Source organism: Tyto alba, unplaced genomic scaffold (assembly GCF_018691265.1).
Source record: "Tyto alba isolate M040663 unplaced genomic scaffold, T.alba_DEE_v4.0 Super-Scaffold_1, whole genome shotgun sequence".
NCBI classification, from domain to species: domain Eukaryota; kingdom Metazoa; phylum Chordata; class Aves; order Strigiformes; family Tytonidae; genus Tyto; species Tyto alba.
Window position 1 is genome coordinate 40,048,990 of NW_024881261.1, and position 19,937 is coordinate 40,068,926.

Genomic DNA, 19,937 nt, shown 5'->3' on the forward strand with positions numbered 1-19,937 from the left:
CAATGCACTGAAATAAGGCTACTTCTGGTTCACCCAGTGGATGAATACCCTCTTGAAATGTTGGGTCTGCTCCAACCAAAACCGAGACAGTAAGGAGGAACATGGCATGGGATCTGCGTACACAAAGCACACCCATGTGCTTCAAGGCCCCCAAGACAGAGAGACTCTTGGGCTGACCTGCTCCGACATATCTTTATACAGTGGTATTTATTGTACTTTAATTTACAGCCTGTGGCGATTAATTAGCTAGATCACAAGGTGAGCAAACACTAGTTTCCAACTGTTGGTCTTTCTGAGGGCATTGTTGTGGCAGAGAGACTACCATGACACCTGTGAATACCATCCTTCTGCATACTGCAGCCAGGAATACGGTTTTCAGAGCTTCTAAATTCTCAGCCCCACTGATTAAAGCTCCTGTACTGAGTACAGTGCAAACCCATGAACGTTTTAGCCACACTGAAAGGTTAAACATTGCAGTGTCTCACTTTTATGCATCAGACATCAGAATGGAATTTGGAATACAGTGCTGGGTACCCAGAACCACATATAGAAAGCACAGAAGAAAAAAATACTTATGATGTCTTCAAAAATGCCAATTCAATCCCTGCGTGCAGCACCCAGCCGCTCTGAGCCAACCCAGCCTGCTAAGAAAACAGTTCTCTCTCAGATGCCTTTCTAAGGGTTGCCTGATGGTGCCTCTGTCTCCTCAGGAAATGTGGCCCCAAACCAGTTTTGGGGTCTGCAATGCTAAAATTATTCTGATTTTTTGATGAAGTGTTCACCGCAGAAGAAATGGGCACGGTCTGAGATTAATGGGCAAGATCTTGGATTCATGGCTTTCAGAGAAACCCTCCCAGAGCTAGGTCTCCTCTGATCTTTCCTGTCCAGTGAATGCTGGACTATACCCTGAACAGCACAACTTACAAAGAGCAGATGGCCATCAGCTTCTTCTGGACTTCCAAAGTAGTTCAGTGGCCTGGTGGTTGGGTCTTCTACAACATAGAAAAGAATCTGATCCCCTGACACCACAAAGTGACTTTGACAAGGGACATCAGTGTTGTTGCTCTCCTTCAGCCATATTAAAAAGGAAGGCTGTAGCTGCCTGGGAGGTTGGGAACACCCCTTGGATGACTGACAATTTTTAAGAATACCTAATTACTAACTCCCAAATGGCTTTATAAACCAGGCACTGAGCTGCTCTGTTTTGCCAAGACATGGGCAGAAACATGTTTCTGAAGTCCTGGGTGAATATTTTCAGGACTACGCAATTGTATTTGGAAGTTTGAATTCCGCTTAAATCACACAATACGCACTAAGACAATACAATGCAGCTTCCTGTTTTAGCTATATAAATGAACTGACAGATGCACACTCACCCAAGCCAAAAATAAATAGCACAGAAGGCTTTTTCTTTCTTCTCACAAAAGTCATGCATATTTATTTCTAACTTCTCCCTCTAAAATGCAGAGATGTGAATTCTTGCCTTGAAATCCCATCCAAACACACCACAATTTGTGAAAACAATTTGAGCTTGATATATTTTTGCATTCATGCGTCATTCTTCTGCCCATCTACAACGAAGTCTCATTACTGGGGAAATAAAAATATTTTCCTGACTACTCAATTAATGCATACCTAATTGTTTGTTGTGTTGTATTGTTAACAGTGATGGGTGGTAGGTCATGTTATTCCAAGGTCAGAGAAAAACCGTAAGCCTGTTAATGCTCCAGGTTGTAACTGAACAACAATAACTTGGGAAGCACAGTCGAGCAATTTAAACAATCAAGAGCATTATAAAGCAGGCAAAAATGATGAAATGGTGTCAGCCAGGCCACACCACTAAATGGAAAGCCGTATTGCTTGGTGAAGGCAGAAGTAGGTCTGTATTCATTTTGATGGAAGAAACAGTCCCCAAAAGTCAAAAGGCGTCAACATGACTTTCACCACACAACATTAGGAAGCTAAATAAGCCTTGGGGCTTAGAATACAGAAACCTCAACTACTTAGTGCCATAGCAACATTGTTAAAAGTCTCTTAGAGCCTTTATTAATGAGACAGAAAAAGGAGCAGGAAAAAAAAAAAAAAAAAACAAAAACATTAAAACACAAAAAATTTAAGGCGTGTGGGACTACAGACTTTTCAAACTCAAAAATGTGTTCAAGAGACTTCACAGGTGATGATGGGGAACAGTTAGTTTTCTCTAGAGCACATGGGATAAAATAGAGGGCCGATACCACACTGTATACTGTGCACTAGTCTAATGTCCCATGGAGTTTACAGCAGAGTGGAGCAGGCAGGGCACACAGATGTGGAGGGCAGTTTCATTTCCTAGAAGATCAGGCATCCAGTAACTTGTGGGTTTAGAAAGGTAATGATCTGTACCACCTTGATTACGGGAAAAGTACTCGGAGGAAATGTTCCTCCCCAAGAAAGTGATGCTGGATCTGCTGTACCCCAAGCAGAAGTGTGATCACGTGTGGGGAGTGTCCTGCTGCCCCATGTGCTGACCTCCAAACTCCTGGAGATACCCAAAGTGGAAAGAAAGATCCACTTCGGCATGTCTCCCTGGGCCAAAGAAGACCCTGTCAAGGCTGGAGATGGTAATCAGCGCGTGAATTGGATCAGTGTTAAAGGTAGGAAGGATGATGAACCTTTCCGGCCCTTCCTTCCTGTCTCCTTCAGGTGAGCCGATCCCAGAGGCTGCTGTCTCAATCCTGAAATACAGGCTTCACCCACCTAAGGAGCCTTACTTACCTCCATGGAGAGATACTACTTATCTTAGTTTTATGAGAACAATGCTGAACAGACAAGAGAGTCATCACCTTGAGACAAACATCTTTTAAAGCAGCATGGGATAAATTTCATTCTGAAAGCTTCAGTAATTGCAAAGCATGGGAATGTTTTCCATCTGAAGTATTCCATCTAAAATGCAGCATTTTATACACTATTATTTAAAAATTAAATGAGCCAAAGTTATGTCCTTTTGAAACCTATAACAGCTAAAAATCTTTGTTCACAACAGAGTTCAGCTGAAAAATATTATTGATATTGAAATGTCTTGAGTATTGTTCACAATTCCTGAAGCAGATTCACTGGCTGAAATTACAAAGACTGAACTTCCTCAGATAAGTATGAAACATCAATAAAAAAGTTTTATTTTTGCCACTATGTGAGGCTACTAACATGGCTTTTTATGCATCTTTATACTTGAGAGCTATGAATTAAATAATCTGCTCCACAGTTAAATTGTCAGTGCAACCATACCCGACCGTGCTTGAGGAACAGGCTCAAACTATATCACCTCATGAGATCCTACACAACCTGAATCATCTTGTGACCCTATGACTGTTGTTCATAAAATCTAACTACAAAAATGTACAAATCCCAAGTTTTTACGTTGTAACTGAAGAGGAAAGTTCTAGTTAAAAGAAATCAACACCACCACCACCCCACATACCAAACACACTAATAAAGTCTTTTTCCTTTCAATTCCTTTCAAATTTTAAAGAAACAAACAAGTACAGAAAAGGCTTTACAAAATACAAAAGCTTACTTTGACTGTAATAGCTGGTTTCAAACAGCCCATGTTGGATGGAAAGGAATTAGTTTTTATATGTTCCTAGCTAAAATATGCTAATGTCATTTAAATTAAGTTGCACCTGCCTGTGGAATTAACTTTGTGATTTTAGCGAAACTGAAACTAGTTCTTCAATCAGATAACTGGTTTTCTGCAGGCACTAATAGAATTGTTCAAAAAAACAAACTTTGATGACAAGCAGCAGGTAAATTAGTTTGGGGAGCAGTAGTTTTGTAATTGTAGGAATTTTTTTTTTTTCCTAAAGAGACACCATTGCTTTCTGGTATAAAGCAGTCAAAAAGAAAAGGTCCTCCATGAAATTTCACTGACTTGTTGAAACAAGCATCCATGTCCTTAGAACAGTTTTCAGGAGGAGCCTGTCAAATAGCAGAGAGTAAGTCCAAAAGAGCTGAAAATCAAAGCAGTTGTGCAAAGACACAAGGGAGCCTGGCAAATTAGACAAAGCCACTGTTTCCTGGCATGGAAAAGGCATGGAGATTTAATAGGCTGAGCTGCCCTGTTTCATCTATTTGTTTGTAAAATAAAAGCCAAGAAAGTTATACAGCCTGGCCAACTCCTGATCCCTTAATTTCATGTACTATCACCAGAAGCTTGGGGTGCAAGAGCAGTCAAGTCAGCTTATCGAGTATGAAAAATCTAAGATGAAAGGTGCCCCACTACTGGCAGGAAGTATTGTAACAGAAAAAAACAGCTACAGCCAGGTAAGAGATATTGATGAAGAGCCCAAATCAAGCAGCAGTAAAGAGAACACACACAAGCTAGAAGGTGTGACCACATTTCATTGTGAGAACAACTAACACACACCTGCAGATAAAAAACTCCTGGAGAAAAACATGTGGTATTGAGGGAGGAAAGCAGATAATGAGGTAGTGAGGGCATGGATTTTTTTAAGTCTATGTTGTTGTTACAGCAACAACAACATAACAACACCCTTCATCAAGAGCATTCAGTACCAGAGTCAAGTGACCTGATGCTGTTTTGCTTGTCTTTCTGCTTGTCAAGTACCTGTTGTACTAGTAAGAACTGTTATGCTTACTGAAAAATTATAAGGTTGATACCTTTCACTGATATTACAACAGACCTTTGGGCTCTAGGTATTTGGACAGGTAGACCATGCTGCACCAGTATAGTTCAGACACAATACTAATGAAGCCCTCCAGAGTTTATTTTTGGTGATTTTAAAAAGTTGAGCTTCAAAAGCCATCTCCCACCTTACGTACAACTATTTTATGTAAAGCAGCATGCCATGATTAACTGGATTTCTATTTAAAAGCAACTATTCTCTTCTGAGTGTTAAAACAGATCAGATGTCCAGTTAAGTTCCAGGACAAAGAGAATGAATATCTAAGAGGAAATATCTTTTCAGTAGCTTTCTATGCCCCAGATAGTATTTCAGCAGCATAGCATCATCTGAAGCAGAATGCAAGTCTTTTATCTAAATTTTCATATTTCTCAGCTGGAAGTTAGAGATGAAAACAATTGAACTCACAGCTATCAAGAATGAAGAGTAGCTCACAAGTAAAGAAATTACAAATATTGAGATGCATTAGTGAAGATAACTGTAACCAGATTTTTAATGGAGAGGGTGTAGGCTCTGTTATAGTTACTTCATACTGCCACAGAATTGTATAAAGGCTCTAAAAACTTCTCAGTACTTTGGGAAAAAAAAAAAAATCCAAGTAAATACTGAGAAGGAAGGCAAGCCTTATAAGCTGAAGAAGGTAAAATAGGGAAAAGAGCATGCCACAGAAATAGTACATCAGATTTTCTTCTGCTGTGGTGAAGACAAGGCGAGCAAGGGTCCAAACCACAGAGTTTTCTTAATTGCTCCATAGCAAACTGTCAAAGATTTCTCTGTTTCAATCTGAAAGCTGAACACTGCCTCCTAGAATAGCCCAGATAATGTGGCTATATTATTTTAGATCTGCCCTTATCCACTGTAATTTTAAGGTCAGATACACAGAGAGTTCTCCTCCGTGGCACAGAGATCCACACCAGAACTGCTGCACTCCCATGTACCGTGTACAATCCAGCTGTGGCAAATCCCCCCTGTTGGGATTGCTGCAAACTTTCAGAAAAACTAATTCCGTTCCATCTGCTTGACAAATAAATACATATCCTTAAATAGGGCTCAATTTTTAAATGTGGAACTTGAAAATCATAATTTTGTTATACTAAACATAAATGTGAGCAGTAGTCTGTTGGTTTGGTTGTGGGGTCAATGCATGGTTGATCAATGCAGACACAGGAGACTTAGAAATACCTCCCCATAAAAAAGTTTTATTTTTTCAAGAGAAGTGGCATGGGCACTTTTCCAGATTTTTCTTGAGAGCTTAAAAAAATTGAAGCTGGACAGTGCTTTCATCTGTCAATTCTGAAAAAAGTTCAATGCATTTGACTAGATAAAGTACAAATCTATAATATAATTGCCCATGTAACAGATCTTTAGGAGAAGGTAAGAAGGAAGACTGGTTATTTAATAGCAAGGAGAAGAAATAGCAAGAAGATGCACATATCTGAATAACACAAAACCTTGACTGCATTGGTTCTTGTTGAAGAACAAAAAGGCAGAAATAGCAATGAGGTCACTTTGTTTCAAGATCAAAGGACATTACCCCAGTGATACACCAGCTTTATCTACACAAACGTTTTTGAGATAAAAGGAAAATTGTTGCAGATAACAGACATATTTGATCAAGACCCATATAAAAGATACTACAATTAGACTACTTCAAGTGCCTAACTACATACCATAACAGCCCATTTTCTTAAACTTTCACAGGAAACTCACCCCATCTGGTCTGCCATCCGAGGCTGTAACAATCAGAATATAGCGATCAGTGCTTTCTCTGTCCAAGGGCTTTCCTAAGGCTAGTAGTCCAGAACTAGTAATAAAACAAAAACATAAAATGTTATCACCACAGTTTTAAGATATCTACAAGCACTTTTGTTCCACTACTTTGTGTTACACAAATGTTCCCCTTTAAGCAAACTAATAAGCTTTTAGGCTTTATTACAAATGCAAGCATATTTTGTGTAGGTGAATGCTAATAAAAAAGATGAGCCAATTTCTAATGCTTTCCACTTCAATACATGTATAATTGAGGATTAAAATAACAACCTAGTGATCTACAGGATTGTACAAAAGATAGACCTACACTGGACAGAGGACCCTCATCTGTTAGAAAGCTGCGCTGCTATAATAAATGAGAAGAGAGAATCACAGTCTATTAATTTCAGAGGAGTCCCCGTATCTCTGACAGGATTGCAGCAGTAAACTCTGGGAATGCGACATGCATGGCCTGAAGCATGAGTGTCCTCAGAGTTTTATAGGGAAAGGCTACTAACTTGCATGTTGAGTAACTGCAGTAAAAGTTCTGCAATGAGCTAATGCCCTTTCAGCGCAAGCACAGATACACCATATTCCCTAATAATAAAATATTAACATAGGCACAAAAGTTGGGGAAAATGAATCAGAATATTGTGATTATGGATGCCCATTCAAAATAGACGACAAAGGAAGGGCTGCTTGGAAGCCACATACAGAAAAAATACACCAAATAAAATTTTACAAAAATGCTAGTTGAAAGCATTGCAAATTGCTGTAACCTCTGACAAATAAAACAACCTAGATTTTGTCTCTAGGATGACCTGATTTCTTCATGCAGAAGTCTAGAAGTCACCTGAAGGTGTGCTGTAGCAACAAAGGGACAAGATCCCACCATGAACTCATTACTTTTATAATAAGAAGCGTCAGAAAAGTACTGTTGAGTTGACAATCTTGTCTAAGCAAGCTAAACTCTCCTTAACTGAACTGGCAAAGTGGTACTTCTGTGAGCATCCCTGAAGTTCTGCCTTTCATTTACAGGTTTTTGATGTCTACTGGAATGTAATCAAGTATGTAACAAATTGAGATCTCAAAAGCCACCCCATTCACAGGCTATTTAATAAATATGCACCACTAAACATGGATCCAGGATGATATTTATCCTCTTGTTGCCTGGCTAAGCAGCTCCTCCCATGAAACTCCTTCAAAAGTGTCAGCATATGATCTTGCAGTGCCAAATCCACACAGGCTGGGATCTTGGTATATGCTGCGACTTTCCATACGTTATTCCATTTTTAATGGGCATATCAGACACAAACACTTGTCAGGTGCAAGTATAAACTTTACTGGTTGAGCTTACATTTTATGTTTAGAACCTAAGAACCTAAACATCTACTTACTCAGCAAGAGCTCTTATTAAAATAAACAAACAAAAAAAGCCAAACCCAAACCAAACAAAACCAAAAAGTCCCACCAAACTATAAGGTTTCAGTAGCTGTACTTCTTCAGAACACTTTGATATATATAATCTGTACCTAATGATCTTTTTTCCCTTTGAGATTATAAATTTCTGCAGTTTCTGCTGTAACTTCTTGCTCTCAGAGAAGACCTCAACAAGCTGGTTTCAGGCCAAGATTTTTTCCAACACTGTTTTCAGCAGAGACAAATACTGACATACTGACAAGCCATTACTGAAAGTAATTTCTTCAGATAAATACTACAGAAATATGTGGAAACAGTGAGTGGGAGCATAACTGTCCCTTAGGATTGAAAGGCCAGTAGGTAAAATAATAACCAAGCTCAGTAATCAAAGAAAAGAATATTTCAGGAGAAGCTACATTCAGTTTGCTTCATTGCTACATAACTAAAACACAGGTACGTGTCATTTTTGCTTCCTCAAAAAAGGAAAAGCTAGTAACTTCATTGTACCTAAAATACTTTTCTGGAGTTTGGTAAAAACCAGGGGGACACATGAATATTGTGCATAGTTTTGTAACCCAGTAAATGTGGAGCTGACATGCCTTGTGCCAAGCGTTGCGCCGAGCTACAACAAGGACTCGCGATCTGTCATGCTTCTCTGCATGGACCTGCCTAGGCCTTCTCAGGGGATGGCTTTAGCTTTAAAAAGCAATTATCTAATGAGCAGGTACCCGATACCAATGTCAGTTTAGGTTTTGCTTGCTTTTCTACAATTTTGTAGTGGGATGCCTATTTTTATATATCTATCTTTTGTAACTAATAGGTAGCTATAACGTGGTTATTGTGCGGAGGTTGAATTATGTATGGAGCAGTACAGGCATGGCCTCTAGTGTAGTGAAAGTTCAGGCACCGAATGACACCACAGCCCCTGGGCTACAAACACCTCACCAGTGCCCTGCTACTGGTAAAGAAACACATCCTTAGGAGCTGCCCAAAACCAGTTTGAGGTAACAAAGAATAATAAAAAAGTATCCTCATATGGAAAAGAGACCACATGAAGTACAAGTTCAGATGTAAGACAGACTTAGACACAGATGGGGGGAAATAAAGAAAAGCGTGGTATGGAGTGTGTCAACCAACATAAAAATGACTCCAAATGAATCCAAGATTGAGAAGGATGAAACCATCAGCATCATACTCCTCCTCCCAGGGCAGGACTTCAGATGCTGAGGACTCACCCCCTTGCTCCAGAGGAAATTATTGCCCTGAGAGCCCAAAGGGAAAGTGGAAGGGTAAAGTGTAACACCAGAGCAAGGGACAGAAGTTAGAAAGTTTGTGTATATGTTTACATATGGTTTTTTATACCTAGTCATGTATTTAGTAATATGAATATAGGTAGCACTATATAGCAATAAAATATATTTATATATACATATATATGATTCTACATATACAAATATTAGTTAAATATATACATAAAATAAATTATATTATACATATTTTATACTTACATATATACACATACAAAAACATAAATATATAAGCAATTTTAGCTATTTTCATTAGCATAATGAAAACTGGATTACTAATAATCATTTGATTAGACTATTAAGACTTTAATTAGACTAACAATAAATTCTTAGCTTTGAATACATACATGGCCCACAAGAAGGCAATGAGTGTAAAAGCGGTGGGCTTTTCAGCAACCTATCCTGTAATTTGTGTGTGACAAATTAATAACACTGTGTATCTCATTTTTGCTTCCAGTCTCATGTACGGTCTTCTGCTAGGGAATATTCAGCTGAGCTCAATTAAGGTTATTGTCATGTTACTAAAGACCATTTAACTTTTAAGCTAAACTTTTTATAATGTATAAATAGCAGATTTTGAAACAGCAGTGATGTGACAGAGAAAGTCATTAATTTCCTTTGAGGGCTGTAGGAGAATCAGATATATTAGCAACTGACACAAAATGCTAAACCATGCTCTGTATTTCAACAATTCTCTTCCTTGCAAGTGTTTCTGCAAATCAATTGGCTCTCATAACAGATCATATATATTTTTCAGCATTTGTTCAAGACACTGCAATAAAACATGAACAGAAGAATTTTTTAGGAAAGGAATAGTGAATAAAACATAAACCACTATGTGGTAAAGTATTAATTCACAAAAAAAAAAAAAAAAAAAATAAAAAAAAAAAATCAAAGTGGAGCTAAGAATAAAATATTGACAACAAATTCTGTTTTCCTAACATTGACCTTTAGCTGCATGTATCCATTCAAATTTCTCCAATATTTTTGCACTTTCATATTGCTTTTTTTATCTCCTCTTTCCTACTGCTTGAACAATTGCATTCTACGGTCTCCATTTCAATAGATGAACACCATTCAAGAGACAGGCTAATTTATAAAAACTCCTGTGTGTTTTACTCAAGGATTCAGATGTACTCGTGCTCATCTAATACCCCAGCTTTTAATCATCACTTTCCCTGGGGAACGTATGGAGGTACCAAATTACTACCGATCATGCTCAGGTTGTATTGCCAAAGAAGAAAGAACAAAACCATCTCACAATCCTCAGACTGAGGATGAAAGAGATCTAGCAGGTAAATGTAAAACTGGTAATATTCAGTACTCATGCCGCCAATTGGGGAATTACACAGGGGTTAACTGACATGCTTCATGATGCAAGAAAATGATCCAGATGAGAAAAAGGAAGAGAGAGAATCATGTTCATGGTCTCCACCTTGGCCTTAAAGTATCTAAAAATGTATTTACGTAACACTGAGATAAGTTTCTGTAGCCTTAATATGCCACTCACATTAACTATATGCTTTGTTTAATACTAATCCTACTTTAATCTGCTACCAAGACATTTCAGCATCTAGGAAAAAAAAAAAAAAAAAAAAAAAAAAAGTGCAAAAGGCTGAAGAAAACTTTGCACATAGAATTTCCAGGAATACAGATGCAAGGAGAGCAAGAAGGAGAGAACACTTCAAAGCGCTCTCCTTTTTACCAAGAGGCAACAGATCAAAAAGACAAACACATGCCTGAGTTTGTGCTGAAACCCTCGGTGTGCTGTGCTGCTCAGATACACGTGGGGGGGTGTTCTGGGGGGTGTCAGGCTGCCCGTGCTGGGCCCCGGAGGCTGGGTGGGATGGAGCAGGGCTCCCAGCCACCCTGACAGGCCCTGGGAGGTGACACCCGCAACTGCTGCAACACTGTCCCTGTCCCTGGACACGTCGGGGTGTGCTGTGCCTGCAGCCTTCGGAGAGCACATTAGAGATTTCTCATTTGTTTCAGACTGAATTCACAGCTGTGAAGCCACACGCCACCTTTAAGAGCTTGACTTCTGGCTATCGCCACGCTGTTTACATCCAAACCTGGACAAAACAGGAGCTGCCTAGGTTCTGACTTCAAGAATGCCTTCATGCCACAGGTTTGGCAGGCCAGAATTTGGCCTGAATTTGCACTTGTTTTTTAAAGTCTCTCTAACTATCAGGATTTTTATGGTGAGATGTGAACAGCACTGTGATAAGCACCAACTACACAAAACAACTACCCACTGAGTAACCGCCCTTTGGAGCATCTCACATAGCCAGGCACACTCCTCATTATTCGAATCCTAAAGGTCAGGGAGTGGGGCAGACAAAGTTTCTCTACGTTAAGGGGAGGATTCCTAGCATCACTTGTGCAGAAAACCCCACAATCTGCACTCTGTGGAGCTCCGACTCCTAGCGCTCCCTCTGAGCTGATGAACAAAGTACACCTTCCACTGAAAACTCCAGCCCTAAGAGATGAATAAAAACAGCAGCCCAACATCGTTTCTTGCTCCTGCCACCAAAATGGAAGTCTCCTCTCCCTAAGCTGTTCCTTTCCTTGCTTGACAAGTCGCTGTTATTACAGGGCCCATCGATCTTGGTGGATAACAGCATCAGCATCTCTTGGGATCTTCAAAGGCTTTTTTCACAATGTTCCATAAGTGATTTGATTCTCCATATGTAGGAGATTTATCACGGTGAGTAACCTAGAGCTCACTCGCAATATACAGATCTCTTTCAGTGCAAACTCCCTCACACCGAATTAGAACAATTTTTTGCAATTATACCCGCATCATGAACAAATAAGCCCCAGGTTACTTTCATCCCATCATCTACCATGGGAAGTCAGCTCATCACCCCCCCTTCTTCCTGCAACGAAAAAAAAGATACTTTGAACCATAAATAGTAGCTGCTTGGGTAAAGTAAAGAAGGAGGTGGTGGGACAGGCACAGACCTATGTGGTGTTTATAAATTCATAATATACCCTCCCTTTCTAACTCTACTTAAATTGGTAGTTAATTTAAGGAAAAGAAGAGGTTTTAAAACAATGCTCAAAAGACTTTCCACTACAGACTAAAACACTTGAAGGCAGGAAACTGAAGCAAAAATTGTCCCTGTCATTAGTCAAGAGCTGACAAGTATAAGGTTTTTAATTAATCCCTGGCCACTCTTTTAAATAGAATGTTTCCACCTCAGTGAGTTTTACCTACTAAAGTGTTTAAAATAAATAAATAGTCCCCTGTGAAAAACTCTGGAGTGCAATATCATTCACAAAGCTCTCATTAACGTCTAAGAGCCAATCTAAGGAACAGCTGAATATGTCTGATTACAAGTCTTTTCTTTCGCTCTCAGCCCACATATACACTTCACTGAAAAGTTGCAAGTCTATTTTCTAAGGGTTTTCCACTTACCTTTGGGAGAGATTAAAAACTTGTTGAGGATCTCCATTCTGAATGAGGTATCTTATAGGGTCACCTTCTCTATCAAAAGCCTGTAGGAAAAAAGAGGATAAAATGAAGTCAGTTACAACGCTTTCTTCTATTTCCTTCAGTTTATAAACTGGAAAATTAACCCCCAAAATTCTATTAAAGTTATCTACAGAAATAACGCTAATCTCTCTATTTCTATGTACAGGAATAACCCTAATCTCTCTATTTATAAGGCAACAGTGGTAATTACAGATGGAATACTTAAGATAAAGCTGTAGCATATCAGAATTCTTATGCCACAGAGAAATGGCAATATCCTCAATACACTTTCAAATTATACTGCACATAACCACACAGCATCACAAGTATAAAATTCAGGCTTTATTAAATTACTTTCATTTTTGTGAATCTACAGACTGATTAGACTGAAACTTTTTTCTTTTCTTTGTTCCTATTCTTCATTTCCACTTTTTATCCAGATTCTTCTTTCTGTTAGTTTACCAGAATCCCAGTCCTTTAGTTGATGCTCCATTGAGCAGTGTAGACATTGCAGCACGTGCCCTCCATTATAATTTGCTTTTGGGGGATGAAGATCAGGACTAGACCTTTGAGAAGGGCTATTAATAGCACCAAAACAAGTATATTCCACCTTCTCGATCACAAAAAGGCTTTTCAGAAGTTGAAGAAAATACTTTTGAAGTTACACTCTGGCTAATCTACTTCCAAAAATGGCCATAAATACACCATATAATTGTTATTTTTGTCAAGGGTACACACACTGTTTCCCCAAAAAGACTGTCAGGTGTTTTTCAGAGAAAATACTGTCTACCAAACTGTCTCCCAAACTATCTGACAGTTATAACGATTTAGCAGTCAAAATCCAAAGTGATTAATCATGTTATCACAGGAAAAACAATAAAGACACTGCTATGAGAATTGCAAGAAGCCCAACCAACAAGTTCAAAGAAGGGCAGATAGGATTTACTAGGAGACAGGTTGAGATAAAAAGAAGATAAGGGAAGGGTATTTTTTGTTTTTCTCTTCTTTCAACAACCACCCTTTTTCTTATCTATTTTCTGTAAGTGTTTGCTGTAGACCAGAGTCAAGGACTGTGTATCTTTAGACTATCTAAAAAGCAGTTCTTAAGACCAAAAAAAGGAAAACACAAAAACACACACACTCTCCAACATGAAGAACAGAAGCACAAACTACTACATTGTGCAGGCAGCACGGGGAATCTGGTAAGAAACCAACTTGTTTTAACCAAAGGAAGCATATAGAAAATAGTGGCTAAGTCAGATGAAGGAGACCAATAATAAAGAAAAAGCAAGCACAGTTGTAAGAGGAAAAAGTCTGAAAATGTTGAGGCAAGACTCTAACAGAAACAGAAAAGAATACAAAGGATAACAAAGAAATCTTTAAATTACAGAGGAAACTGGAGGAGCGTGGCACCTTGCCACAGTGTGAAAGCAGAAAGGATGATGCTGAGAAGGTCAAAGAGCTAACACTTCTTGCATTTCAGCTGCAACCAAGCAGCAAACAAAATTAACTGTGGCAACAAAAAAGTAAAATCTCAGATGAGAATAGAGAAAGAATAAGGCAGAGAAAATGTACATAAATAAAGTATCTTCAAATCATCTACTGAAATTAAAGCCTGATGAAATTCATCCTAGTGTATAAAAACATGGGCTGAAGCAATCTCAAAGCCATTAGCGGTTTTCTTTGAAAACTCACAGAGGACAAACGTGCTGAAGGGCAAACACAAAGTACATCTTTCACAGAGGAACGAGCCAGGAAATCACAGACCAGACAGGTAGAGCTCAATTCCCAGAAAACCACAAACAATCAAATTATCTGTAAGTACCTGCGATGACAATATGGAGATGGATAACACAGAGCTAAATTTCTCAAGAACAAAGTATGTCGAAGCAATCTAATCTTCTTCTACAACAGGACAACGGGTCATGTAAATAGGGGAAAAGCTGTGGATGTAATAATGCATCTTAGCCATAGCAAGGCTTTTCACACTGTCTTATGTGACATTTTCAGAAATGAATTTAGACAACATGGTCTCCAAATGGAAAATGAGATTTAGCAAGAATAAAACTGATCATAAAAATTAAGGTTGGACAGCAGGGGATTGCATTTAGTATTCACTAAATTCTGCAAAGGCGTGTATATTTCTTCCAATATTGATCAATATTTTCACTAACAACATCAGTGACAGAATAGGAAATTTGTTTATAAAATCCACAAATGGCACTGAGTGACAGGAGGTGCCAGTACATCAGAGGGTGTGAGTAGAATTCAAAAATTCTTATGCTGAAGATATGAACGGTCAGGACCTGACTCAGTCAAGACATGTGAAAAATTGTTAGCCAAGAACATGAAACTACGCAAATACTGGATACAGAAAATCTGAGTAGTTGGCACCTCTGAAGACTATCATAGATCATCAGAATCACATTGTTGCTTCTATCCTTAGTGGTCCTTTGTATTCTTTTTACCTTACCTGCAGGGGATCCTGCCCTCACCTCACATTTAAGAGCAATACCAAGTTTATGGACTACATACATACAAGTCAGGAGACTTTCAAAATGACAGAAAATAAAAGACGGTTCTAGTTAATTTCATTTTCTCCTTACATTCAAAGAAAATGTACCTTTCAATCAACATACTTAAAAAATCAGGGGAAGAAGTTCACCACTGTTTTAAAAAACCTTTGTTTTCTTTAAAACCAAAGAACAGCAAGTTATCATGTACATAAGAAAACCACTGAAGACTTGCACATGAGAAAAGAGTAATCCATACCTACTGTTTTCCAGATTCATTGTACACAGTGACTTCATAAATTGTACACAATGATTTCATGTTGCTTCCTTGTTCAGCACATAACCGGACCGTGATAACGGTCCTATTTGTTTTCCAGACTCCCAGAAAAATTACACTATTTGCATATTTTAATTAATAATGGTTGGCAGAACATGAAGCAATAAATGCCTCCCAGGCAAGCAATAAACTCTAAGGTTTATTTACAAATTAACACTGTGGAGATCATTTAATATTGTATTACTTAATCTCAAATGCTGTTAATTAAAATACCAGTCACAATCAACTGGGTACATTATAAAATAAATAATAGTATATGAAAAAAATATAACCTTCAATCACCTGCATGAAAAATTTTAATGGAAAAGGAGAAAGTAAATTTTATTTCTCGAACACATGTTTTAAAGTCTAATAGGCAAATTTAAAACATCCGCATTTGCACTGTTATTGACACTGATGTTTTGCAGATCTTCAGATTTGCTAATTCGGGAATATTTAAAAAAACTTGCTCGCTCTCTCCCCATTTTTGTAATCTTCATGCTGTATGCAACACTAAAGAAAATATTAAGAGGGAGTCGCCATAAAGGCATAACCTCTTAACCGTACTGCATCAACCAAAACACACATTAAGTCCGAACCACTTAATGTATTGGTAATGAAAGAAAAAGACAGTGTGAAAATCTACACATGAAAACATTTGTGAAATACTTGAGATCTGTTAATATTCCATATTACCTATAGAACACATGCAACACCTTAAGCTATTGTTAAAATTCCACAAAAAAAAACCCAAGATGACTAATTGGTAACTTTCTGTTTGCCTGGCAAAGACAGCACAAGATTTTACATGCTTAAATACTCAGTTTATGAATGTTCAAAATGTCCTGGCCAATTTTACACAGGGCATAAAAAAAGATGAAGACAGAAATATACTCCACACAATAAAAGTCCTTTAATACAGATGGGTGTATTAATGCAGAATGGGTGTATTAATGCAGAATGAGGCAGTGGAACTTCCCCTGTAAAGACAATGCATCTGCATTTCAGGTCCAGGACCACCAGTCCGACAAGAAATACAGCCTCTGACTAATCCCCAAGCGATGGAGCCATGCATACTTGTGATTTAATAATTAAGTATTTTTCATAAACAGAAATTGTTTAGCTGAATTCAAGTCATGCATAATATACTGGTAATATAAAGCTACACTGCAGTAACAGTAAGAAGACAATATTTTCTATGCATTTCTGAAGCTCTTAAAGCTAACTGATGCATTTCACTCTTTCCCAAACACAGTAACTCATCATTTCTGGGGATCTTGGGCACGTAGCAAGAGAACACCCACTGCTCTATCACCAAAACACTCACCAGCATCCTGGCTAGGAGGAGAGTAGCTGGCATGACCATTCTGCTCCTCCCCTCCCTGCCTGGCACAGGCTGTCTCTCACAGATTTACTCAGCATACCTTACCAAGATCATTTGGAAAGAAAAACAAAATCTAGGTAAAATGTTTGGGGTTTAGTGAAACATTAAAGCAGACAGATCATTCCAACAACGAGGGTCACTTTCTAAGCATATTTAAATTGTGTAAAATCCTTAAATACTAAAACCTGCTAATAATTTTTTGCCTTCAAAGATCATTCAGGATTTCAGCCATATATTCCAGCACCGGTCGAGTAAATAGAAATGTTTCTGTTTCTCAGCGTGCTCCTGGCTCCCATTACTCTTTGGGGTTTCCAAAACCAAGACTCTCCCTACCAGTGAGGAGAAGGCTCCTGAACAGCATGGCTCTGCAATTCTGAACTCACTGCAGGCATTAAAGACATGCCAGAAGTTATTTTTCAGCACTGAGCTAAATGAGTCACCCTTCCTCAGGACAGGTGACTGTATCAGTTTAACCATCCATAATAATCTTAATCTTTCATCAGCTAATGATTTTAATAGAAACTTACCCATTCACCCGCATCAGTGACTCAATTAGAGTTCCTCTATTTCACACACTTTGGTTTGGATTTTTTTTTTTTCTCATGCATTTACTGAACGTGCAAAACACACAGAGGCACACACTTCAGCTGATATGAACTGACCTGTCTAATTCCACTGAGTTCAACAGACTTCAATAGAGCTACACTGACTTAAAGCAGATAAGGCTATTGCTCTCTATAGTTTCTGTTTAGATCAAGTATCTCCAGTCTTCTTCCTTTGAATGGCTTTATTTGAAGTCTGAATAATGCTATAATATTTACAGGAACCATGCTCAGGAGAGCATGCTGTACTGAGTTTATTGCCTTAGACTTGAGGCCATAATGATTTCATAATGTTAATAAGATCCCCCAAAAAACATCTAAAGAGTTGTAATTTATCTATTTTGCACAGCTGGCTTTCAAGGAGTGGACAGAACACAATGCAGCAAAAGCTTTGGGAACAGTAAATAAGCTAGGAGAGAGATGATATATTAACCATGCAGCAGCACACAGAGAAGCAGCCTGGATCTACAAACTACGTCAATGCAGAATTATTATAAGCAACACTGGACTAATGTGCTTTCACTGCTCCCACTTGCAGAGCTACTCTGGGTGGTCAGGTAGTAGAGGAACCTCTGCTTTTTGTTAGCCTGTTAACAGCAGTCGTTACATACACCAAGGGGAGTAAATATCTTCAGATGCTTTTCAAAACCAACAGCTTAAAGAAGGCTGAGTGCCAAAAAACTTGCTGAAATTCCATGTGAATTAGGTGTGGAAGGTCCTAAGCATCTCTGATTTGCTGGCAAATATATAGAAAGATTTTAACATTAAGAAAACACAGGTCTTTCAAGTTTTGAGCCATTCATGGAATTTTTTTCTCATATACTTCAGTCCCTTATGCAGCCAGTAGTACCTTTTCGCACATTTAACACAAAAAGTAAGTTACAGAAATATCCAAGCAAGCACTTTTCCTATATGGTCGATGTAAAAGGTACTATTCATGGTAATTAAATCATTTTCAATCACTATAACTGTCCTTTCCCCCTGTATGCAAGGACTGGGTTCTGCATGGCATGGGCACAAACAGAAGGAACATGGTAAAGGCTTACAAGGAAGCATCTGTACCTGCAGGTTTAACAAAATGGCCCCAACTCTCATGGCCTCACTGACTTCAAGGCTGTACATCTGCTGGGGAAAGCGGGGAGGACTCTGGTTGTTGGGCGGAAGGACCTCAATGTAAACAGTAGTAATAGAGCTCCTGCAATTCAAGGGAAAAAAAAAAAAAAAAAAAAGTCAAAGCCAATCAAAATCAATAAATCAACAAACACAAGGCAACCAACAATGTCTATTTTATACACTGTGTGTTCCCTAGCTCTAACAACATCCCTTTGCTCCTTTACAAGCTTCAGGATGTATTTTTCATTCTGTATCAAAAATAAAGCAGACTGCCACATTAACAGAAGAAAAGCTAAATAATTTCTTTGCAAGTAGCCCAAGCGTTCTTTGAAAACAAGGCAGTAAGACATCAGTGCACACTCCACGTACAACGAAGACTCATAATCCCCTGGTGATACCGTGTCTTCTAGAAGAGCGTGACAAATTCTGAGGTTGTAACTGCTCCTGCCATACATAATATCCACCCCTGGAGCATCCCTGCTGTTTTTTGGTTTGCTACCTTTCTTTGAAAGAGAGGGAAGAGAAAACGTTGACGGAGAGGATATTGCTGGGAGAAGACTGATGTACACAACTCTCTAATAAGCTGCATCAATACTGTTGTTCACACAAAGAAATCCAAGCCCACTTCAGCCTAGCGAACCACAGCAGTACAGGAGACTACAAAACCCACCAAGGAAACCTGGCAAACCCTTCAACTGTATTGAACCCCTAACCCAAATATACTGCAAATATACTTGCATTCCAGTCTTCAAGCTCTTCTTGGGAACCCTGGCACTCACGACACTCCCTGCAAAACCCACGCTGTAGACACACTTGTTACTCAACTGCTCCAAATTGAGAAAGGGAGACGAAAGCCTGCCTGAAGTTGAAAGAGATTTCACATCTGACTTAAATGGACATTTCTCTCGTATCTTTGCTCAGTTATCCCATCTGCCTTCTCTCCCATACATTAAAACAGTGCCCCTACCCCAGAACAAAATCCTGAGGAAAGCAAGTGTTACAACTGCAGGCGCAGATTTCCTCCACCTGCTTCCTTTGACAAAGTTGGTAAATCTCAGGCTTTAGGGCTGCAGGAAAGAAGCTGCTTCAGGGCAAAGGGATTTGTCCCAAATTTTGTCCCGATTTTTTAGGGGGAGGTGGGGGAAGAAAGCCTAAACACACAATGAGCTGCTTCTTGCAAGGCTGGCAAACTCAGAACATTTTGAGAGACTCCTATGAGAAATTACCAGATATCTTACAGCTGAAATACCTTCTGTGTTAACTGGTAAGAGTTCATTAAATACCAAAACGACACGTCACTGATCGATACTTTTAATTAGCTGTGAAGGATTCTGACCAAGCTGTGTTACAGATGTTTCCCACCACCCTTTGCCAGCA

The 19,937-nt window shown here is 38.8% G+C and overlaps 1 protein-coding gene across 14 annotated transcripts in view; it reads right to left on the bottom strand.

Annotated features, from left to right (window-relative positions):
- Window positions 1-19,937, bottom strand: part of PCDH15 (protocadherin related 15) — an 862,106-nt gene that overhangs the window by 154,228 nt on the left and 687,941 nt on the right. For all 14 annotated transcript variants that reach the window (XR_006165419.1, XM_042793586.1, XM_042793412.1 and 11 more), the window contains 3 exons: window positions 18,510-18,642; window positions 12,576-12,655; window positions 6,390-6,483 (listed from right to left, as the gene is read on the bottom strand). Coding sequence is in view for 13 of the 14 variants with exons in the window: in XM_042793586.1 (XP_042649520.1) it covers window positions 6,390-6,483; window positions 12,576-12,655; window positions 18,510-18,642 (307 nt within the window). In the remaining variant the exon portion in view is untranslated. The remainder of the gene's footprint in view (window positions 1-6,389; window positions 6,484-12,575; window positions 12,656-18,509; window positions 18,643-19,937) is intronic.